At 50.3% G+C, this 11,423-nt stretch overlaps 1 protein-coding gene across 1 annotated transcript; it reads right to left on the reverse strand.

Moving 5' to 3' along the window:
• Positions 1–1,020: 1,020 nt before the first annotated feature.
• BAMBI (BMP and activin membrane bound inhibitor) lies at positions 1,021–5,209 on the reverse strand. Its single transcript, XM_015853324.2, has 3 exons — positions 4,988–5,209; positions 2,205–2,492; positions 1,021–1,823 (listed from the first exon to the last, which is right to left on the reverse strand). The coding sequence occupies exons 1-3, from the start codon at positions 5,061–5,063 to the stop codon at positions 1,408–1,410; spliced, it is 780 nt and encodes a 259-aa protein (XP_015708810.1). The 5' UTR covers positions 5,064–5,209; the 3' UTR covers positions 1,021–1,407.
• Positions 5,210–11,423: the final 6,214 nt, after the last annotated feature.

Genomic DNA, 11,423 nt, shown 5'->3' on the forward strand with positions numbered 1-11,423 from the left:
CAACTATACAACAAAAGGGGAGATAGAAGCATTGGTGAAGCTATTTAAACACAGATGCATACAAAGCTTTCACTAAATTTTGTCTCCAGCAGCAGCATTTTGAACTTCTGCCATTACGCAGGACCTACTTTTAAACAAAGTTTAATTCTGCTTAGTAAAGCAAGAAAAATACTGTAAGCTTTAAATACTATAAGCTCCTTGGATAATCCAGAAGTTGTGTTTGACTGCAGCAACTAGATACTGAATAAAAGAAATAATTGAAAGAAGCCAACATGTTGAAAGAAAAAGAAACAATGAAGCGCATAAACATAGGCTAGGACAAAAAGGGACAAAAAGCAACCTATGCAAGAGTAGCATGAAGAGACAGAGATTAAAGTGAGCTCATTGTTGATTCTCCAGTTAATGAGTCCCACACAGAAGTAGCAGCATGTGATACTCAAACTATAAAAGAGCAGAGCAGATGTTGTGTTCCATAGTGCTCAGAGGGGTTATTAGCAGGAAAAATATATAGTACAGACACACACACAAACTCGCACAGCAGAGAAGGTCATGAGGTTTATCTGGGTTCCTTCCCACTCCCTCCCATCTGCAAGTAGAAGGTACAAACAAAAAGAGTTCCATACAAAAGAAAAAAGTTAGAGAAAGCAAGTATTGTGAGACTAGTAAGGAAAATGAACTATAAGAATCTGAACTATAAGAATCAGAAGAAACTTTTCAGCAAGCTTTCCCAGCAGAGAGGATGAAAAAGTTATCACATTAGTTACAAAAGATCAAACAGTCACAAGGAAAAAGAAACTATCGTAGCCAATAATGGAGGACACAAGTTCACTGTCCCTGAAGTACCAGTGAAGTTGACACTCATTCAGGACTAACTACCCAGTTCCCCACGGCAAGGAAGAAAACAGGCTATGTCTGCAGTAACTATTCTGCACAGCATTACATTTACCACCCCGATTTATATCCCCCCTCCTGCCCCCACCAAAAAAAAATTGCTTTCTAAAACAAAAAGTCACAAACAAGTTTCAGACAAAATATATATATATTTTTAAAAAAATCTTTACAATAAGTCAGGAAACATAGGAGCTTGCATACAGTTTATTATAATAGCTCAGTTCTCAGCTCCCTACAGTTCAGATAACCCTGGTGACAGTGTTTACAACTTCTAATTTTTGCTTTCATAACTTTAAAGCAAACAATACATTTGAGTGTATTTTACTCTGTGCAAATAAGACAACTTTTGGAATCCTTCAGAAGAAATATCCAAGATTCTGTTTGCAGAGGTCCTTTGTTTCTCAAAGATGATTTATGAGAGTTTGTCTTTTTAAGATAAAGTGCTCCTGTCCAGCAGAACCCAAAGGCCTTCAAGAGTCCAGAGAGTAAGTTTAGCTCAGATTAAAAAATAATTGGTCATACAAATTCCAGCTTCCCGTGTCCACTGTACATTCCCCAGTGGACCAGCGATAGGATCTTATCATTGCTGAGGTCCGAATGTCTCATTTTGTCACAGGTCATGCAGCAGTTCTCGTGACCAGTTACAGGCACCATGCATTCCAAGTCCAATTTTGCCACCTGTCCTTTCTTCGAATGATGTCCATGAAAACTATAGTGCAAACGGGAGAGCATTTGCTGCCGTTGATCTTGCAGTCTCTTATTTTCACTCCTGAGCATCCGCAAGGCCAGCATGATAAGGAGCACCAAAATTAGCCCACCAGCTATAGGAACAGCTATTACAGCTGCCCTGAACCATAATTCTTTTGAAGAGGTCAGTTCCTGTACCTTGGTGATAAGATTCTTGCTGTCATGTTGATATCTGCTCCCTTGTCCTGCAGAGGGAGAAAGATGCGAGGTTTATTACAGCATCAACAATCAGCCTGTATATCAACAACCCCCTGGAAGTCCGCACTGACAAGTTTAAGGAGTCACAGTTACGTATTGTGCTGCACTAAGAGAGCAGTTGCCAAGGGTGTTTATGACACGGAATTTCTTACCCTGACAGCTGATTTAAGGAGGAATGCCACAGATAAGCAAGACAGACCTCTAACATTAACACAGACATAAAAGCTACTCAGCTGAGATGCTCCCCTGCACCCAGCCACCCGCTTCTCTCTCTGCTGTCTCTATTTACATTAATAACAAAACCAACTGCTGACCGTCACCAGCCCGAAGGCTACAAGAGCAATTTCACAGAAGCTTCCTCGCCCTACCTGAAGTCTCACCCTTGGAAGGAGACAAAACATCATGTAGTCCTCTGTAATTGCACATATCTTCATGACAGCACTCCAACGTGGACACGGTGGTGCCAGAGTGGTTTTGTGCCTGTTTAGTTTGGCAGATATCAGCTGTGCTTGCAATAGAGTCCAAGCAGCCATGAGTAAGTGGGGAATGTGTATTCTGAGGATCAAGCAGTCTGGAGAAGCAGGCGCTAAGCTCAGATTTGCACATGTAGCCAGTCGCAACACAGTGTGCGGCATCACAGTAGCATCTGATTTCACCTAGAAAATAAAGTGGTGCAAGATACAGTTAAGAACGTGGTCCCTTAGAAGCCCTTTGCTAGGTACTCTTATTGGCTGTAAGCCGCACATAGCGAGTTAAGCTTGGTAAGACTTTCAGGGTACTCCCCTAGACTGTAAATCCAGGAGAGCAGGGGGTTGTTTCCCTTCCATGGCTCTGCGCTGCCTGTCTCCTTGTAACTTTAATCCCAGCAAATACCTCCAGGCACTTGTTTTAATTAGTAGTACTGTGGCCCTTTGAATTAAAGCAAGAACACTTCACTAAAACAGGGATGGGGAGGGGGGGCAGGAAGGTCAAAGTGGCACTTTTTCCCAGGTAAAAAACTAACAGGACCATTTTATAGCTACTTCCACTCCTCATCAGCAGTTGCATTACACTGTGTTTCAAACGAAAACCCAGTTCTACAAGCAATGTACATATAGCCCTACAGAAAGTCACATCTATGTTATATGAAATCATTGCTACAGGAGTAGCATTCTACTTTTATAAAGTGAACACACAAAAAGCTCTACATTAAATATCTGTGTAACAACAAAAAACCCCACGGAACTGTTGAATTGTTTATTACCTCTCAGTACTGTGCCAGAATTTAAAAGGTTTAACTCACACCTTATAAAGCTATTAGCTACAACCATTACCATCTCAAATCTCCCGGTCAGGAAGTTTTTTATTGTGTGAAACTGGGCAACTATTTGGAATTTCTACAGAAAGAGAAATTCTTTTTCAAGTAAGTGTTCATGCAAAAAGGCTTCTTTTTGTCCGTCAGTATCACAAAGCAGACACAGTGCAGCTTATGGTGAATGATGGCAAAGCAATCACAGCCTTCCAACCCGAATGTGAAGTTATTGGATGGAGTGAATTTAGGAGGCTTCAAAGTGCTCCCCCAAATTCTGCATGGAATCCAACACATGGTCAGAAGGGAAACACTCAGGCTGGAAACCCTCTACCAACTCTATGAAAAAAATCTCTCAGGAAGCCTCAAAAACTTCTGAAGGAAGCGATAAAAACGTTCCCTTCCTATAAACTCTTCACGTTGTGCTCTCCAAAACACAGTGCTGTGAGTTACACATGTCCTGCTGCAGGGAAACCTCACTCTTTCTAGGCAAGCTGAACCTCAACCAGCACAGGGTTTAGCCATATCTTTGAAGCCATCCTTAGAAGAGTCGAGCTAGTAATGCACCTGGTCTACTTGCCATCAGAGCAGCACCAGAAAGCCAATTCAACTGTCAGACCTTCCTTCCACAGCTCGCCCTCCCAGAACCACTCACAAGCTTCCTGCTGCCACCCTTTCATGCATTGCTTTCTTACTCCCTCTTGCACACCCAGAAGCTGTTCTGAGGGATGCAAACAACACCCAGCCAGGTTAGCAGCCCTCTGCCCACCTCTGCTCCCCCACAGCACCACCGCCGGCTCCAGGCCCTGCAGTTCCCGCTGCTCTGCAATAACTCTGCCTAATAGAAGCCAAATGATGGAGTGTCTCACTGTCTCCAGCCTGCACCGATTCCCTTGGGCTCTCAGCACAAGTAACCTAATTTCTCTTGAATTCACATACATTCCCTTCCAGCGTGCTGTGGAGCAGCCCCTTTGTGTTTGCGGTTGGCAACAATCGTTTTCTAAGCATTTTATGTAAGCTTCTCACAGAGCGTGGGGAGGGAGGGGGAAAGAAGTAGTTTTTGTCATTTTCTCACTGCGTGGGAGTTAAAAATAAGCAGCGATTCGGGAACACCAGCAGCAGCGCTGCGATCCGACGGGCCGAAGCAACTCTGCGCTTTATGGACCCGAGACGATCCTATAAACAAACCTGACGGGCCATCATCGGGTTATTGCAACTGCTTTTTAATTAAAGCCACGTTTCTGGCCGAACAGAACGGACTCTGTATTACTCCGTTCAAACTGTATTTCTGTCAATTCATAAAGTTTCTTCCTGTGCTACGCGAAAGGCCAGAAAGGGTATTCGGTGTTTTGAAACGGCGAACAATGCCCTTCTGTTCCCTCCTTTCTTGTTACTGTATGTAGCTATTAAAGAAAAATGTCTGCTTTTAGTCAAGATGGCTACAGGAGAGACTGCGGGCTCCTCTCGGAGCGTTTGAAGTCGGCGGCAGCCAGCAGCCTGTGATCCCCTAATTATATCATTATCAGCCACATAGTTTCAGTATCTGCGACTTCACATCACTCAGTCCCTCCCCGCTCTGCCCGCTTTGATGGGGCCGGGAGGCTCCCTCCGCAGCGCCAGGGCTGTTATTTAGCCTTAATTACAGCCTGCCTTCCAAAATAACCGAGTGCCGCGGCTCGGCAGCTCAACCCGCCCCAACCCCCCGAGCGCGGCCGGTTCCGGGCGGCCGCCCCCGCGCTGCCCCGTTTCGTGCTCCCGGCGATGCCCACGTAGGTCCGGCCGCCCGCCCCGAGGGGCAGCGCGGAGCCGCTCCCCGGCCCCGCCGAGCTCCGCGCAGCCTCTCGGTGGCTCCGCCGCCCTCACCTCTGGTGAGCAGGACGGCCATGGCGCACAGCTCCAGTTGCAGCCAGATGAAGATGTAGCTGGAATGGCGATCCATTTACACGGCCGAGCCGCCCGCCGCAGCCTGCACCGAGGAGCCGCTCGCCCGCGGGCGCGGCCGTCGAGCGGCCACCGCTGCGGTGCGACCCCGTCCCCGGCTGCGGGCGGTTGTGCGGACACTGCGCGGCCCGACGGGCGCTGCTCGCTGACACGGCGGCGGCGCCTCCCGCTCCGTAAATACCGGCGGCGCCGGGCCGGGCCGGCACGCCCACCGCACCGAACCATTGGACGCGACGCGGCGCCGCCGGGAGGCGGGCGGGGAGAGCCGCGGGCACGGCCGCCTCCAACGACACCGAGCACGGACGGAGAGTCCGCCCGAGGCGCCCCCGGGTGGCGGCAGTGCGGCTCAGAGCCGAGCCGGGCCGGGCAGTTCCAAGCCGAGCCGTGCCGGGCAGTGCCGGGTAGTGCCGTGCCGTGCCGGGCAGTGCCGCTCAGTGCCGCTCAGCGAAGCTCGCCCCGCGGAGCTTGGGACCCGGTGGAGACAGGAGAGCGGGCACCAACCGTTCCCATTTCAGATGGGATGGGGCACAGCGCACGCCGAGCTTCATAAGCAAATGTAATATCTGTGCCCGCGTTTTGGTGGAGACGTGTTTAATGAATAAACAACGACGCGAAACCCTTTCTTCATGATGAAAGGTGCAGTTGAAATGAAAGAGGGTTGCACGCCCATGCTGATGGCAATGCCATGGGGCCTGCAGCAGGTAATGACTGCTGCCCTTCCTGCTGCTCTGCGCTGGTGCTCATGGGTGGGATGCCAAAGTCGTGCAACACCGTGGTGCCAGGAGTGTCATTACAGCCTTTTTTCCATGGTTATATAAAGAACACATTACTGTTCTCTGTACTCCTGCCCAGCTCCCATGGGCCGGGATGCTCTGTGTGGCTCAGGGGACTTTGAGGCCCCTGTGACTGCAGGATGGAGTAGATGTTTGCTCCACCCCAGCGCAGCCTTCTGTCCTGACATCGGCTTTGGAGAAGCAGCGACTGGAAGGGGAAGCAGGAGCTGATGGTTCCACCAGCTCAGGGCTCCCCTCATACAGAGCTGAGGCTCCTTCATGTCCCTGTCCCAAACACAGCACGCCGCATCGTTAACGTCTCTTTGCTAATTTGCTTTTCTTTGTTCTCATCTCGTTACTTTTAATAAGCCTTGATTTCTGCAGTATCTGCACACCCACTGTTTCCCATTTATGGTCAAAGCCATCAGGCAGCGTGTAGGTATCAAATCAATAGCACAAATTACAGCCTCCATATGAAACGCTCCACACGTCCTCCAAGACATGCTCTATCCAGGATGCGACGCCCTGTGACAGCAGCATTCCTGCCCTGAAAGAGAAAGGAGGAAACGTGCAGTCTGAGGTTGAGATAACTCGGGTTTACTTTGGCAGGGAGGAACAGGCTGGGTCTCAGCTAATGAGTGCTGATGCCATCACAAACTATAATGGTTTTACTGCCAGTCTTGCCGTTTGCATATGCATAAGACAGACACACGTGTGCTGCACCGCAGCCTTTGCGCTCCTGTTATACATCGCTGCACTCCACCACAAAGTAATTTTCTAATTCTTGTTTCTGTTTAGAAATTACCAAAACGCCGGGACCAGCCAAGCGGTATCTCCTGCTCTGGCACCACCGTCAGACACTCATTTGCAAACATACGAAAATATCATTCATTATCATTTATAATCATTACAGCAACGTGTGCGAGTCTGCAGTTATCGTTTCTCCCCTCCCTCCCGCTGGTGACAAGTGCATTTAGCAGATCCCATTTGTTACATGCGATACCGACAGACTGGAAATGGCTTTTATTCGTGGAGCCACATTACTGCACTAAGTAACATGAGAGACTCCTGAATGTCATAAACATCCTGTCCGGGGAGCGCGGGCAGACTGGCCAGGAGGCAATGTGCTTGAAATCAGTTTTCAGGGGCAAATTTCATTGACAGCTGTCAAGTCGGAATTGTGAGCTACAATTTACTGTGAAAAATGGGTAAACGGTGTGTGCTGCAGGCAGAGCTGGGGTGGCACGGGGATGGGGAAGGGATCGCTCCCCAGCCTTGTACCCCCCTAACTTACATCCCTTGGAGGATGTCCGGGTGAAGCCGTGCTGCCAAGGTCTGTCTGACCTGCAGTGTGACAGTCACCTGGGGTCCTCCATCACCAGGCCACGGTGCAAACAAAATCATTCTGCTCTTGCAATTCTAATTTGCTTTTGTTTCAGAGGTGAGAGCTTAACAGGGCCAGACTGGCTTTCAAGAAAGGGACAGGAGATGCATCCAGCATGTTCTGCAACCAGAAGGAATGTGGGTTAATAACTGCAGCAAGGAGAGCATCGGGAGCCCGAGGCCACGGCTCCAGCAGCTGTGGGATGGCAGAGCTGAGGCTCCATTTTGTAGGGAGCATGTGGCCCCATGGGTGCAGGGCCTACACACAGACCACCAGGCACAGTGAAGCGCTGTGAGACCAACACAGAGGGCATGCCCTGGCTGCAGAACCGGCCCTTTGGCACCTCAGAGAAAGGCACAGCCTTGGGAAGTGTCTCACAGGAGCATGTTCCCTTCTGCATCCACTCAAAACCAAAGCAGACACAAAGTATTGTTTCCAGGAAGATAAATTTCCCAATCAAAAGAAGAGATCCATCCAAAGAGGCTGCGGGCCATTCAAATGCTGGTTTTGTCCTTCAACTTCATCTCACAGGCCAACAGCTGCCAGGTTTCTGTAGAAATCCCCCTGTGAAATCCCACATCCACCACCATCGCTGGAAGCCCCACATGCTGAAGAGACCCAACACAGGCTCTAGAGGATGACTGGAACGAGGGGAGAAACATCAAGACAAGGCAAGGCAGAGGCTGAGCTGGCGGCACTTGCTGAGAGCATTTCTTTGAATGAGGGTAAAACTCCTCTCTGGCTCTGGGAAACCAACTCCAGAACAAATCAACCTCCCTCTGTGTTGCTCCTCTCATGTGTTGCCTCTTTTTCACATGAAGCAGCATCAGAACCCGTCCCCGATGCCGCCTGTCACAGATCTGCCCCCACAGCATCCTGCCTGCACAACTGGCAGAACTGGGGGGAAACCTCAGCCTGCAGGTACTCCAGGTTTATGCAGTCACTCCTAGAAGAACGTTTTGCAGTGAGTGAACAGCTTTGAACATTATCATGGATTTCCCGCTGGCAACCAGCCATTGTTTCTCCAAATATTTGGATGTAACCTTTCAGTCTGCCTCTGTCAAACAAAAGCGGCATTAACATAACATTATCTGCTTGTTTGAACACTTCCACCAGCTCCTTCTTCCCTTAAAAAAAAATAAAAGAACTGGAATTTGGAAAACTGCAGTCAACTGCTCAGCTTTACCGAGGGCACCACATGCTGCAGCCCTGTGCTGGGGGAGCTCGAGTTGCTCAGCATTTGCACACTGGGGTATTGATGTGCACACCAGCAAGGGAAGATCAGTGCTACATTTCAGCCCTTTCAAACTGGCGACAAGTGATGCTCACAGGTCGTATCCATTCTGTTTTGCACCTTGCAGCTGCACTTGGGCTGAGAAGTTCTTATTTGGAAATGGGGCTGTTTAATCACCTTTGGAGCAGCATTAATCAGAACAGTATTTTTTATTAACCACTCAACTCCAGCCATTCCAGTTATTTTACTAACATTCGGGACGTGATACACACAAGTTAATTCTACTGAATTGCCTTTACTTACGATGATTATTGCCTTTAAAAAATAATTAAGGCTTAAACTCGCGTTCAAGTAGCTATGCTGAGCATAAAGCCCAGGGGGCAGGGAACGTAATATGACTCAATGCAGTGTCTTTGGTTTCCCACTTCTGGGGCCGGTGGTGGATTTACCGAACCACGCAGCATGTCAGGAGCTGAGGCTGAGCAGAGCCCGGAGCTTGGCTCGTTCCCCAGCCCTCCCGGTGACAGCCAGGCTGCCGAGCAGGTTCCCGCAGGTGGAAAACTCCCAGGCAGCTCGATCCCCCATAAGTGGGGCAGTTCAAAGGGGCAGATGGAGGCCTGCTCACTTTCAGAGCAATTAGCGCGTCCCCATTGAAACCGGGTTACCTGCAAACTGCGGGAGGGGAGCTGCCTTTTGGGGATGGGCAGCAATACCTGTTCACATCAAACGAACAGGGAGCGAGGCTGGTGTGAGCCTCAAGGATCCGTGCCCACATCACCCAGCCGACCCCGAAAGAGACATTTTAAAGGGGCTCAGAAAGCAAAGCATTGCTGAGATGCTCATCGGTTCGCCTTCCTCCCCCCACCCCCCTCCCATTTAAAAGTAATCCCTCCCTGCCCCCAGCCGAGCTACTCCTCCCAATCAATAGGACAGTTTGCATTTATCCTCCTGGAGGCATCGCTGCCAGGACCAGGGCCAGAGCGATCCAATCGATAGAGAGGGAAGCTGGAGCGAGGCTGGAAAAGAAGCAGCAGAGAGATTCCCCTGGGGAGAAATGCAAAACACTGGAGAGAGGCAACAATTATTGTAATTGAAGGTAATGAGGCCGAGGCGCCAGCTCCAGCTCTGCTTAACATCATTCAATACAAACCGAGACACACATGAAGGAGACAGCCCGGGCCCGGCCCTGCCGCTGCCTGCAGCCCACAAGCAGCCCTGCCCTTTGCCATCGCCTTTGCTCAGCCTCATCTCCCAGCTGCAGCCCCGGCCCACTGCAGCACACGTGCTCTGGGACATGGGTCTCTCCTGCATCGATAGCTGAGCTGCAACCAGACTTGTTACATTTGGGGAAATCACTCTGGATCGGGCCGCTCCTGGGGTCACGGCGTCTTCCTTTCCATCAGACTTTGTGTCTGGGTATCCCCGGTGTTTATCCCCACCGGGCACTGAAAACTGCACGCTGAGCACCGAATCACTCAGCCAGGGATGGGCAGTTAGGCTGTGGCACAGCAGCCCTTCCCAGGGGCTGACCCAGCCCGGCTCCTGCCCCCTCCAGCCCCTCTCCGCAATCTTCTGGGGCGCAGGGTGTAGGATGGTCTCTGGCCCACGGAGTGTCGGGTGGCTTCTGTCACACTGCATCTTTCCTCCGCTTGTGCTGGTATTTCTACATCTCTAACACTGCATCTGACCTGCACGATTGCTGCTTATCACAGCAGAACTCACGCCAGCTTTTGATAGGGGCTCTAAAGGAGAAACAACTACACTCTCCCCTCTGACCCCCAATACACAGCGTTACTCTCAGCTCCAGCCAAACGAGGATGCTCAGCAAACTGCCGGCAGCGGGTTGGGCTTTTTGAACCCTCCGTAGATTAACTCTGCCGGGGGTGACGCCGTGCCCCGAGTACCGACCGCAGGCAGCGGGGCTGCCGAGCCGGGGCGAGCGGCGGAGCCCGGCTCCGAGTCCCGGCCCGACAGCGGGCGCCTCTTGCCCCCTGCTGGCAGAGCGGCCCCGGCAGCCGCAGAGGGCGGGGATGGGGCGGTGCGGAGGCTGAAGGGCACGCAGGTTACCCGAGCAGCCGGAGCTCTGCAGCACCGGGGGTACCCCGGGTGTTCCTGCCCCAGTTGGAGTTAACGTCCAGCATTCAGCCATCACCTTGTGAAACATCCCCGCCGAGGTGTTATGTGTCAGAATCCATAAACCGTACCCCGAAAGCCGAGCACCTCCTATCAGATTGAGTTATCAGGTGTCTGGTGAGAAGGTATGGCAAATATTAGGAGTTCTCTTCAGATCTCCAGCATGAGAAACCATTAGTTTTGTCCTGACGCAGCTCAGCTCAGGAGAGGAGAGCTGGGTGTGGGGTCACGGGTTGGAACAAGAGCCTGGAAGTTGAACATGATGGGACTTGGGCAGAACACACAGCTCAAGTGGCATCACATGCAGAAAGGAATGGCTTGGAGACATCCAAAAGTAATGCCTCCTGTTTTATTATGTCGGTCTGCAGTGTCAGAGCTGGGTGTTGGTGGTATGGCAGTAGAGGTTGAAAACTCTGGCTATGCGAGGCCTTCTCTGCTCCTGCAGATAAACGTCAGCAGCCTCTCCACAACCGCAGCTCTAAAAGCTTTTGATCCAGATAAAGGCTCTCTCCAGCAACGTTCCTCAGTGTTAGTCAATATTTATTGCTTAATCTCTATTTTCTGAGCCACATATTTCAGAGCCAAAAGCCAGAAACAAGGCAGTCAATGGCAGTTGGGAAATCCATACATATCATAACAGAGAGCAGTAAGAAAGTAGTAAGAAAGGAAAAAACTCTATTAGAGAGTGTCCAAAGGATGATGACAAAGATGGTGATGGGATTCCCAGAGCATTCGCTACGACGTAGGGCAGGATACTGTGTTTACAACTGAGATGAGAAGGTAACAAAGAGAAGATGGTCAAAAGTGCTGAAAAAGGTTAAACAGAGTGAAAGC

The sequence above is a fragment of the Coturnix japonica genome, chromosome 2 (assembly GCF_001577835.2).
Source record: "Coturnix japonica isolate 7356 chromosome 2, Coturnix japonica 2.1, whole genome shotgun sequence".
In the NCBI taxonomy this organism is placed as follows: Eukaryota; Metazoa; Chordata; class Aves; order Galliformes; family Phasianidae; genus Coturnix; species Coturnix japonica.

Bases quoted from the DNA above. Each gene is read 5' to 3' on its own strand.
- BAMBI (XM_015853324.2), bottom strand. From the start codon at position 5,063: ATGGATCGCCATTCCAGCTACATCTTCATCTGGCTGCAACTGGAGCTG. The intron at 2,493-4,987 runs GTGAGGGCGGCG...TTTATTTTCTAG, and splicing joins GGCCGTCCTGCTCACCAGAG to GTGAAATCAGATGCTACTGT. The intron at 1,824-2,204 runs GTAGGGCGAGGA...CTCCCTCTGCAG, and splicing joins TTCCAAGGGTGAGACTTCAG to GACAAGGGAGCAGATATCAA.